Below are 11,873 nucleotides of genomic sequence, written 5' to 3'. Positions count from 1 at the left end.
GCCACCCACACCCGCCTCGCGCCTCCGGGCCCCGCTACCTCCCAGCCCCCGGCCGGGCCCCTGCAAGGCTGCGCTTCCCGTAAACTCCCCTCCCGGCGCTGCCCCTCCCCGCCTCGGCCCCGCCCCCGCGGGACCCTGAGCCGCTCGTGATTGGCCCGGCCGCGCCATCACTCTCGGGCCGCGTCACCGCCCTCGTTTCCGACCGCCCCGAGACCGGCAGTGGTGTTAGTGCTTGAGGAGCCGCGGTGGAGGGCGTCGTGCTCCCGTGCTCGCTCCTGCTCGCCCGCAGGTCGGCGCGCTAGCCCAGCTGAGCGGCTACCAGCGCTGCGGGGTGGCCGGGCTGCACGCGCACCCGCCAACTGGGAAGCGGAGACACAGCTAGTCCGAGCTTCGGGATGAGGAGCGGGCGAAGTTGACTAGCCCCCCCACCCACGCTGCGCCTCTGCGGCGCAGAGGTGCGCTGCCTCCTCCAGGAGGTGCCCGCGCACGGCTCTGCTCCAGGTGTGCACGGGACAGCCCGCCCCCGAGACCCCCAAACTTCACCCCAAGTCCAAAGTGTGAGCTCCGAGGGCGGTGCCGGGAGCCGGACTCCGGACTCCGTGCAGGGGGAGCTGTCCTGGCGGCTCTCGCGGCCGTCGGAGGGCGGAGACCGGTGGAAACTTTATCACCATCATCGTAGTTACTACGTTTTACTGTTGTTCTCCCCGCAGGGGCTGCAGCGAGCGCTCTGTCGCGCCTGTTTGTTTACCAGAGGAGCCGCCCCGGGGAGAAGACTCGGAGGGGAGTTGTCTCCCCAAGGGATACCTGCAGCCCAGGCGGGGGGTTTGGGCGGCCTGGATGCGCAGAACCCAGCCCCGCAGCCGCTGACGCCGGGCGGCGGCGAAGTTTGGCTGCTGAGCGGCGCGGCGCAAGGCCACTGGACAGCGGGCAGCCAGGCGGCAGCGGGAGCGATGCCGGTGGGGGGCCTGTTGCCGCTCTTCAGTAGTCCCGCGGGCAGCGGCCTGGGTGGGGGGCTCGGCGGTGGCAGGAAGGGGTCCGGCCCCGCCGCCTTCCGCCTGACGGAGAAGTTCGTGCTGCTGTTGGTGTTCAGCGCCTTCATCACGCTCTGTTTCGGGGCGATCTTCTTCCTGCCGGACTCTTCCAAGCTGCTTAGCGGGGTCCTGTTCCACTCCAGCCCCGCCCTGCAGCCGCCCGCCGACCGCAAGCCCGGGCCCGGGGCGCGCGCCGAGGACGCGGCAGATGGGCGAGCCCGGCGCGGCGAGGAGGGCGCGCCCGGAGACCCCGCGGCCGCCCTGGAGGACAACTTGGCCAGGATCCGTGAAAACCACGAGCGGGCTCTGAGGGAAGCCAAGGAGACCCTGCAGAAGCTGCCCGAGGAGATCCAAAGAGACATCCTGATGGAGAAGGAGAAGGTGGCCCAGGACCAGCTGAGTAACAGGGTGGGGTTCAAGATGCTGCCTCCAGTGGACTTAGCACCCCTCGTTGGGGCGATTGACGGGGAGCCGGCCGACGCCGCCATCCGCGAGAAAAGGGAGAAGATCAAAGAGGTGAGTGCACCCGGCTAGAAATCCCTGCGGACCCGCAGTGTTTTTCAGGGAGAAACGACAAACCTTTGAAACTCTTTAAGACTGTAACATTACAGTGTAGGAGGACCTGACGGTAACATTACAGTGTGGGGAGACATGGTTTTCCACTTACACCAGGTGCAGTATCAAAGGCTCTTTCGTTTCCATTTCAGTGTCAGAGTAGATGGGGCCAATTATTATCTGAGGTTGAATCCCGTTGTTCTTAACCTGCATGCTCCGGTGAGCATAAGCCACACAAGGTAGGTATTAAATACATGGGCAGGTGCTGTGCAAACCTCCTCTTTCACTGCCTGATCCATGGTTAATCGTCCCTGAGAGCAGTGACAGTGAAGGTTCCAAACAGCCCACTAATGAGGCTTGGACGTGGCTTTGAAATGAAGCTTGCATGTAAACGCAAAGCATCAATCACGCATGATAGAAATGTTCTAACAGCAAGTCAGCACACCCCGCGTTGGGTCATGTGGCCCCATTCTGCCAGGTGGCATCCTGTGTGTACTTACAGACTATAAAGGTGAAACTCGAGAACTTCTTATCATAGGGAGCACACTGTTGTTTACTTTTCAAAAAATGAAAAATGTAAAAAGCCAGGCTACCGCCTCTTGCATTTCAGGTGTAGTCAGAAAAAGAGTACTCCATGTGATGCAACAGGTTTTCCTCCACAGCAGCACAATGATGACAAACTTAATCTAGGACAAACATGGACTTTGATAAGTCTTTCATAATTTCTTTCCTGTGTTTTTCACTTAGAACTTGTAACATGCGGTTAGTTCATGCCTACCTTAAAGCTGAAGAGGACCTTCCAAATCATTTCGGACTGTCATTTTAAAGATGAAAGTTGAAGGGCCCAGAGCCCCAGAACCAGTTAGTGATTGAGTCAGGACTTGAAGCCCGGACTTCTTCTTGTCACCAGGCTCTCTGTGGACGTGCCTCCTTTTACAGCTACTCTCCCCTGTGAAACTATGCCAGCCTGGTTTTTTACACAATCCAAGAGCTGCAGGAACCATATTAAAAGCATTTCATCTCAAATCTTGATTCCAATTTCTAAAATACATTATGAATGGAAGTAATATATTTGTCATTTTTTAAGGTTCACAGAGTCTCTGTGAAAATACATTTTGTGTTTTGACATTGGGCAGGTAATCAGGAAAGGAAGCTTCCTGATCCCCCCCAATTTTCAGAGACAATTTTGAGGTTGTGAAGAGGTACTTAGCTTAAGTGGCTCCAGAATGGAGGCAGCTTGATTGTTGTAGGATTTCTGATTTTAGTATAAAGACCAGGTGAATTTGGCTAAGCTGTAATTGAGCAAGTTAAAGTGGATTTGGGTGCCTTTCAGTTTACCCTAGGGAGAATGCCTTGATTCATCCCTCCTGTGCAAGTAGCTTCCTTCCACAGCCCATCAGCCTTTCTGCTTTGAGACCCTTCCTCAGGCCTAGAACCCTCCTAGACTTGAGGGGGGAGGGTTGGATTTTACTCCCTGTGACAACTTCTGTCTAGCAGTTTCCCTTCTCCAAGGAATCCTGTCAGTGCTGCAAAACCAGGAAGGTGGAAAAAAGTCTCTGCTTTCACCAACCTTCTCCCTCTCCTCTTCATCTCTCAGGATCCTTGAAAATAGCCAACCAAAACCCATAGATAATTTAGCCCCAAATTTGTATCTGCTTATGTTTCTCTTGAAGTGTTTGAAGCAGTGTAATTCACACGTTTCATTCCTCTAAATTCCTATGCGCTGCCAGTTAGTGCAGATCACAGGCAATTGTCCCAGGAAATTATTTTAAATACTAAAGATGCATGGATGTGAAAAAGCTATCGGTGCTGACCAATAGTGATTAAAAGTGCATCTAGAGCAGAAGCACTAAGACAGTAGCAGTCAATTCAGGACAGCATATTAACAGTATGCATATCTGTCCTTATTAGATCCATGTTATCTATGTCTCTAGATCAGAAGGTCTTAATGAACCACGTAAAGGAAATTTATGTAGTCTCCTATGGTCCATGTGGTGCTAACATCTTCGCACCTAGATGTTTTGAAACTGCCCAGTCTTGCATAAAGTGGTTGAACTAAATGGGTTCTTTAAAATTTCTTGTTGCCGTGAGAACCCAGGGGGCAGGGAAGCCAGCATGATTAGCTTCAGTATTTAGTCAAAGGCTAACGGGAAGGAATGGATTATGGATTTTCATCAGATTAGTTCAGGCAGATGTGTTCCTTTGTAAACCAAAAAAAAAAAAGAAGTTACTCATGTTATTCTAAAAGTACACTGTAAATGTTCAGTTTTAGAAAGGAAAGAGTGGTTGCCCGCTGTGAATAAGACTCTGGACTTTACACATTTAGATTCAGTTCAGGTACCACCATGTATGCCCTGTCATGGACCAGCGGATCTTTGCCTTGATCTTGATTTTTATCGTTCCTGTATTTTCTAGTTCTCTTCATATACTTGGGTTCTCTGTCACACCTGAAAGTACTAACAGTTTTATGGGTAAAATTTAGAAGGTATAAGCAAGTCTCACATGTTGGGAGCTTGGACTGTAATATCACACCTGAAAGTACTAACAGTTTTATGGGTAAAATTTAGAAGGTATAAGCAAGTCTCACATGTTGGGAGCTTGGACTGTAATATCTGAGCCAAACTTTCACTTTGTAAATTTGGTTTAAAGACAGCCAATGCTATTTTTATATTGCCAACACAGCTGTGTTACTGGTACCCTGGTAAATTTTTAACAAATCTGTGCTAAGGGGAAACACTTTCTCATTTCAAATAGGATATTTATTGCCTAGCACCCTTCACGCAAAGGTGCTACGTGCTTCCCAGTTCTGATCTCTGATGGGTGGTAAACATTTGATGTACAACTTAAAGCCGAAATGAAGACAGCCCCCCACCCCATGAAAACTTTGTAGATAAATTAACTCTGGGATTTCCCTGAAACTTACAGTACACACATAGTGCATATTCTCATGAGATTGATCTTTTAAAAATTGTGCTCAAGCGGTCCTTAACTTTAAAAAGCACTGGTAGACAAACGAAGTACAGAAGTTAAAGACCACCATGGAATTTTTAGAAAAGTAGTCCATTTTTCCTTCCACCCCAACTCTTTTTTAAAATCAGGAAGCTTTTGCGGGGAGTCACTACAAAGAGCCTGCACTGGCCTTTAGGATTAGAGCCCTAATTATCAAATTATCAGTGGGATTCCTCTCTTCTCAGACTGGAACTCCTACCAGTCTAAGTGGGGTGGGGGTGGGGAGGCTGACAGCCAGCTTTGGGCCTATCAGGTAAGGCTTTCGGACCAGTTAGCTGTAGGGTCACAGTTGTCTTCTCTAGGTTTCTCCAAACAGGCTTTAGTTTTTAATTCCAGAACTATTTATAATAAAAAGTTGAAAGAAAATTTTCATATTGATGGCTAATGGTGAATATATATTTTTATGCCTTACACTAGCCTTAGGTTGTTCTTGAGTCTATAATTTATGTTAACTACTGACGATTAACCCTTTTATTAAAGGTCAGACATAGGAATAATCTACCTTGACCTATTAAAACAAGACATTTTTAATTTGAAACTTAACTTATTTGTGTGGGTAGTAGTGTGGAAAATAATATTTGCAAAATAAGACCACAGTTTGAAGACCTGAGTCTGAAGGAGCTTAGATGTCCTTGGGTTACCTTGCCTGTTCTGCTCACCCTGTTCTGAAACACACTGGACATTGAACATGGGCAAATGCAAGATTTCCCCACTCTTTGGACCTTTCCCAGAGCAGGTAGGTCATGGAGTGTTTGTAAAAGGCTTCTCTCTTTAACAAGTAAATAAATAAATTAAGGTGTCAACAGTGTATGTATTAGAGTAGATGCTGACTGTTGAACATTAATATACAAAAGCAGGAGAAGATTGTTAATGGATAATCAGTTATGCTCAACTTAATTTTCTGTAAGCTATTGATAATTTGTCTGGGAGGAGTATTCTGTCTTCCTCATATTGGGTAACTTAACATTCATATAAAGGAACTCTATATAGGACCTAGAACCTAGTTCAGGCTGTGGAAAAGAGGTTAAAAAATGCATTTTTGAGTAAATGCATCTGCATCTCTTAGGTGAGCTAATAATCTAAACCACTTTGAGAAATTTATGCTAATATTTCACATGTGTAAAAAGTGTCTCTGGATGAGATCTGAATTTGTTGGGCTTCAGCAGCTTAGTTAATGTATTTGTATTAAATTATTTAATAAGCTATGGTAATACAAATTCTTTATTAGAGAGCGTTTAAAGCATGTGTCTCAAGGTCAGAGGGGAGGAAACCCAACAGATCAGTGTGGGGGCTAAATATACATGGGTAGATCAGCACTGCACTGGACCCTGTTTATACCTCATAACCCAGTAGAGAACCTGTGGCCTTTTAAGTTCTTTATAACCTGCAAAACCACAAAAATGTATGTGTTTGTCAAAGGTAAGTTTTGGTTGGTCAAAATAGGAGCAGCCCCCCTGTGGGCTCCAGGGATACTGTGACATGCCTTTTCCCTAAGTAGGCAGAAATGATACAGGAGAAGCCAGTGTTTGGTAGTTCAAGGAAGAGATTCTTTCTTTGGGGAAACTAAGTCTTGAGTTTTCCCTCAGTGTTCTTTGTCTAGCACCTTGTTTAGTGTTAAATAATTGAACAACCTCTAGTCCCCCACCCTTTACTACTAAATATGTTTAAAGGTCCTTTACACAAAGTCTGCAAAATTTTTTTTCTGTTACCAAAAATATGCCATAAAAATTATAACTCTCTGATTTTTAAAAGTAAACATATGCTCTAAGCCATAAAATATTGTATCTGAATGAGACTTTAGAGATAGCTACAATAGAGGCAACTGAGACGCAAAGATTGTTCTGGAAATCACTTTGCTAGTTAGTGGTAGAGTTGAGAATAGAAGCCCAATCCTGGATGGAATGTTGCTCATTATCCTGACATGACTTGTCTCCTAAGTAAAATGCCAGAGAGGTGTATAAATTGACTGCCTATATTCATTATTTGCAGACACTAATGTCAAGTGAGTACAAAACATGTACAACCCTGCAGTATTATAACTTTGACCTCGTATTAGTTAAGTTACATTAACTATAGTAATTAAAAAAAACAAAGCTTACTAGGGGCATAATTCAGAAGGCCTCTTTTTAAAACCACCCAGGGAAAATTTGATGACATCTTTTTCTCCTTATAAAGATATCTGCAGGAAACAGAGGCATTAGTAATCGTTCAATTGGTCATTCTTTACAAAGAGAGATGGGGGAGAAATAGGGAGAAAAAAAGAGAAAAGGTGTGGACCAACGTTGTGGAGCTCTTTTAAACTATAAATGTACATGCTCTTTGGACATTGTGCAATGCATAACAGAAGAATGGAAAGCTAATCTGAAGGAGTATGTGTTTTTAAAAGTAGACATATATTTAATGATATCACTTATCTGTGGAATCCATGATATATGACAAACTAGCGAATATAACAAAAATGAAGCAGACTCACAGATATAGAGAGCAAACTGGTGGTTACCAGTGGGGAGAGGGAAAGTGGAGGGGGGCAATATAGGGATAGGGGAATAAGAGGTACAAACTATTAGGTGTAAAATAAGCTGCAAGGGGATGTTGTATAACATGGGAATATAGCCAGTATTTTATAATAACAATAAATGGAGTATAACCTTTAATCACTGTACTATACATCTATAACTTATATGATGCTGTACAGCAACTACACTTACATTTAAAAAAAAAAAAAAAAGCAGACATACATTTAAAAATCACACCAATCTGTGGTCTCTTCATTATAGGAGCACATAGTTCTCTTCACCCAAGTAGGTCCTGGAGATTCTCTGGATGATTTTTACCTGCCCCTGCTCCATTCATTTGCAACAACATGGTGTTGTGAGAAGGGCTAGTTTTGGGAGTCAGTTGATTTGGGTCTGAATCTGGCCTCTTCCATTTACTAGCTTTGTGACCTTAAGCAAATTGCTTAATCTGTCAGAGCTTCAGTTTTGTCATTTGTAAAATGGAGGTAGTAAATGTACCCACTTTGTTGGATTGGAAAGTTTAAATGTGATCATCCACACAAAGCACTTAGAATGGTATCAGGTATGCAGGGAGTGTATAATAAATGTTGCTTGCTGTTCTTCCTGTTATTAATCACTACCTAAAGACATCAAGCGAAGACTACATTGTTTCAGCTACTGTTTAATACATCAGGGAAGTGAGTAAGCATGTTTCAAAAAGTTATCAAAAACAGTTTAAATTAGGTTTGCTTAAAGGGATACATTTCCAGTTCAGGATGATCATTCCAGGCAGCTATGATTTTACTGTGCTACTGTCAACTCTGATTTTCTCACATTCCTGCCAAATTCCAAAAAACTTTTGCTATCCTTAAAATTACATACTTTTCCAGCTTCTGTAGTTCAAAATATGTGTTAAAGAATTAGTCTCTTTCTCACAGTCAGATGTGCTTGTTCCTGAAGTACCATCTTCTCAGAATGATCACAGTTCTTGAGTTACTTTCTTAAGCATTGAAATTGTTCCCCGAAATAGAGAAAAAGAGGGATTAAGTAAAATGCATTTTAACCTGTTTTGTCTTTGGAGGAATGTTTTTAAGAAGTGAGAAGAAAATTATTTTAGATTTGGCAAAAATTTATATAATTGTGGTCAATTCTATAATCAGAGCTCAGTCTGTCACCTGGTAGTCAAAATTCACATAAATCAGCTGTACTTCGTAACTCACAGATTTTGGCCTTTTTTGAGAGCTTTGAAATTAGATTTATTAAGGTATCAGGCCCAGAAGGACCTCAGAGATGCTTAACCCCGGTACTCATTTTACATATGAGAAACGGGGCCCTGTGAGCTGTGACTTCGAGATTCCCCCAGTGCACTAACTACAGAGCTGGAAACTGCCTCTTAGCTCTCAGGCCCCTGTGAGATGCCTGTGACATCTTGTCTCTAATGAGAACATACGCTTTGGAGGCTGGCTGGCCTGGCCCTCCCTCCTCCTCAGCCCTGTAGCAGGCCAGCAGCAAGAAGCCCACTGAGACCGTCCTAGAAGGAAAGCAGCCCTGGCTAGTTCCTTTGCTCTGCAGAATGCAGCAGCACTGCCCCCCCCCCCCCGCCCCACACACTGAGTCCTGATAAAGACTTCTGTGATCATTAGGTACTTGAAAGAAAACCAAATAAGATTAAGGCTTAAGAGCGTTGAAAAGTCGCAGCCCTCATTCCTGTCATGAATACTCTGGCAGTTGCTTTAGGTACGTTAGAGCCCAGCAGAGCTGCAGATAATCCAGAACAGAGATAATGAAATTAAAAAGCCCGTGTAGCCTTTGTTACTTAGTTGACTTTCGTAACTAAAATGCTGCCTCACTTCCTTTTTACTGCCAGTCCATTTGTCTCCCTCGCTCTTAAGCTTATCAAAGGCCCAGTCCCTCATTTGCTCCTGTACTCTCTGGTCACTGTTGTTCTACATCCTTTCATACAGTGACACGCAGGTAATATTATATTAACTTTGTTAATATTATTAACATTTATATTAACTTTTTATATTATATTAAGTATTATATAAATACTTTTTAATGTATTTATATATGGGTCTCCCATTAGATTGCCCTGTCTCCAGTGCCTAGTGTGAAGGTGCTTAGTATGAGAGAAGGACTGGAAGTGAGGGGATAAAAACCTGGTGAAGGGTGCCGAGCTCTGCAGGGGTGGCTTGATAATACAGCGCACTACGCACTAAAACAATCTTTGTTGCAACACTTGCCTAGGCCAGGAGTTTATGAGAAAAGGTGCAGTAATAATGATGTACATGGGCCTGTGAATGATTGTGGTTGAGACATGAAGTTGGGCCATCCAAAGACCATGAGCTATTGCTGGAATCTTCATATCTGCCAAATCCTTTTTCATGGAAAGATCTTTTTTTGGGGCCCAGCTGTGTGGCTTGAGGGATCTTAGTTCCCTGACCAGGGATCGAACCCGCCCCCCCTGCAGTGGAAGCTTGGAGTCCTAACCACTGGACTGCCAGGGAGGTCCTGGAAAGGTCTTTTCAAAGTCCCATGAAGAGCACTTGATTCTCCTAAGGGACAAGAGGGTCCAGAGATAGGAGTCCAGGGCTCATGGTCTACACTGGGGGTGGCCACGTCCAGCTTCCCTGAGCTGATGTTTGAGCCATGATTGACTCTAGTTCCTCTTTCACAAGAATACGTGCTACAACTACAAATAGTGTTTAGTAGTTGTGTTTCCTCACTGTATGTCTGTCTGTTGGGGCGCAAAGCAAAAGGACAGACCTGTGGAATGATGAAGGTAGCACGGGGTGTATACCTAGTCTCAAAGTCTCATTTCCAGCTGCCTGAAATTTCACCATCAGTGCCTCCCTTTTGTTGATGTATTGCTTCTTAAAGGCTGCTATTAAAACAATATCACTAAACTTGCCCAGCAGAAATTATTATACTTTGAGATTTATCTTAACAAGGGCAAGAATGGGTTTGTAAAAGAAGCAAGTATCTTTCACTGTGTTATTTCATTATAAAGTAACACTTGCTTAGGAAAGAACATTTTGAAAGTACACAGGAGTAGAAAAAAGAAAAAAGAAAATCCTTCACAGTTCAATCACTGTCACAGGCAGTGTCAACACTTCCTGCCCCAACATATAGGTTATTTTTTCCCCCAGTTATAACCATACTATGTATACATGGTTTTTTTTTTCATTTTCTTTTAGTGTAATTTTATGATAGCATAGTATATGAAATAGAAGCATCATAGTTTATTTAACCATGCCCTTGGACCTGAACATTTAGATTTTTTCCAGTTTTTTGTTTTTATTTTAAAATGCTGAGATAAACACCTTTGTCCATTAAGATTCCAGCTCATTTTTCATTGCCGCCCCCAACCCCATGAGTAGGATTTCCCCTTAAATTCCTAGTAGAGGAAATGAATAAGTCGAAGGATCGTAGTACATTTTGAGGGATGACTTTCCAAAAACAATGTATACTTCCACCTGTAATGTAGTGAACCTAGTCTTGACTCTATAAATTTCATGGGTGATGAAACAGTATCTTGTATATTTAATTTTCCTTTCTTTAAGCAGCATTTCGTCCTGAGTTGGGTGACTAGTTGGATTTCCTCACTGTGAGTTGTATAGAACAAGGAGGCTTTTAAAGAAGCAGGATTGGGACGAAGGCAGAGCTTGGAGACTAAGAAGTGGGTGTCAGAGAAGATGGATCTATCAGGCACATGGCTCCTGAAGGGAGCAAAGTCCTGAAAGGCAGTGGACAGCGTTGTCTACTAAACACAGCAGCAAAATTTGCCTCTTCCCTGGGCTGGACCCCTAGGATTATAAGTGCCCTTTATTGATAGGAGTACCTACCAAGCATGTTGGAACAGCCTGCTTTCCCTCAGCCAAGACGCAGCCCACCAGCTTCCAGCAGCTCATCTTCATTGTTATCGTTGGGTTTTTGCATCACATATTTGAGGAAGATGTTGGCCTCTGTGAAGATCTGGGAAAGGAGGGATGGAATCTTCTTTTTTAGAATTCATCAGGATGGCTTCCTAATATTTTAAGATCATAGTTGAAGCTCAGAAATGGTCCAAATAGAATTTCAGAAGTGGTTTTTTTTTTTTTTTTTTTTTTTAGTGGTGCCAGAAAATGGCAAGTCTGACAAAGCTGAATTCTTAAAGAAGAAAAATTAACCAAAAGGAAATTGTCAATAAGATTTCAAAGCAATATACATGTTGACGTTTGAAGGGGCAGGCTGGTCTTTTGTATATTAGAGGCCTTTGGTGTCTTAAATAGGATAAATGTGCATTTTGTCTAAGGTATTCTATTTTAGAATAAAAGAAAAGCATGATTTATTTATGAAGTTTAGGCTTTTTTTTTTTGGCTAACTCCAAATAAACGTGTTTTTAGTCATGCTTTTTTAAGGTAGTGAGGAGCTGCACATTTCAAAATGTATTTATATTCTGACCTTGGTTAGTTCATAAAAGTCTGCCAAATGCCAGAAATGTTTAAATTTGGCTTTGAGACTGCATTAACATGGTGAATAATGATTGACATAAATGTACTATATTATTTTTATAAATTGTGGTTTGAGATGATAGTCATTTTAGAATATTCAGGATGCTGCTCTCTGAGACATGTTATTTTTGTAGTCAACTAGCAGTGTTGATTGTCAAAATGTATATAGTCAACTACAAGTTTTCATCTCATGATTAGAAGTGCCTCAACGTCCATGTTGTGATTTCAGGAGTTAGCCTGAGTCAATTTTATAAGGCATTCTTGGTAAGTGTAAAAGGAAGTTTATGTAG

At 43.4% G+C, this 11,873-nt stretch overlaps 1 protein-coding gene across 1 annotated transcript in view; it reads left to right on the top strand.

The window, feature by feature from the left end:
- Positions 1 to 240: 240 nt before the first annotated feature.
- Positions 241 to 11,873, top strand: part of MAN1A1 (mannosidase alpha class 1A member 1) — a 169,886-nt gene continuing 158,253 nt past the window's right edge. The window contains exons 1-2 of the mRNA XM_029223379.1: positions 241 to 501; positions 711 to 1,547. Coding sequence (XP_029079212.1) covers positions 951 to 1,547 — 597 coding nt within the window. The 5' untranslated portion in view covers positions 241 to 501; positions 711 to 950. The remainder of the gene's footprint in view (positions 502 to 710; positions 1,548 to 11,873) is intronic.

This window comes from Monodon monoceros, unplaced genomic scaffold (genome assembly GCF_005190385.1).
Source record: "Monodon monoceros isolate NGI ecotype Baffin Bay Population unplaced genomic scaffold, NGI_Narwhal_1 Super_Scaffold_15, whole genome shotgun sequence".
NCBI classification, from domain to species: domain Eukaryota; kingdom Metazoa; phylum Chordata; class Mammalia; order Artiodactyla; family Monodontidae; genus Monodon; species Monodon monoceros.
The sequence above is the reverse complement of the archived record's forward strand: the minus strand, read 5'-3'. Positions and strand labels throughout refer to the sequence as shown.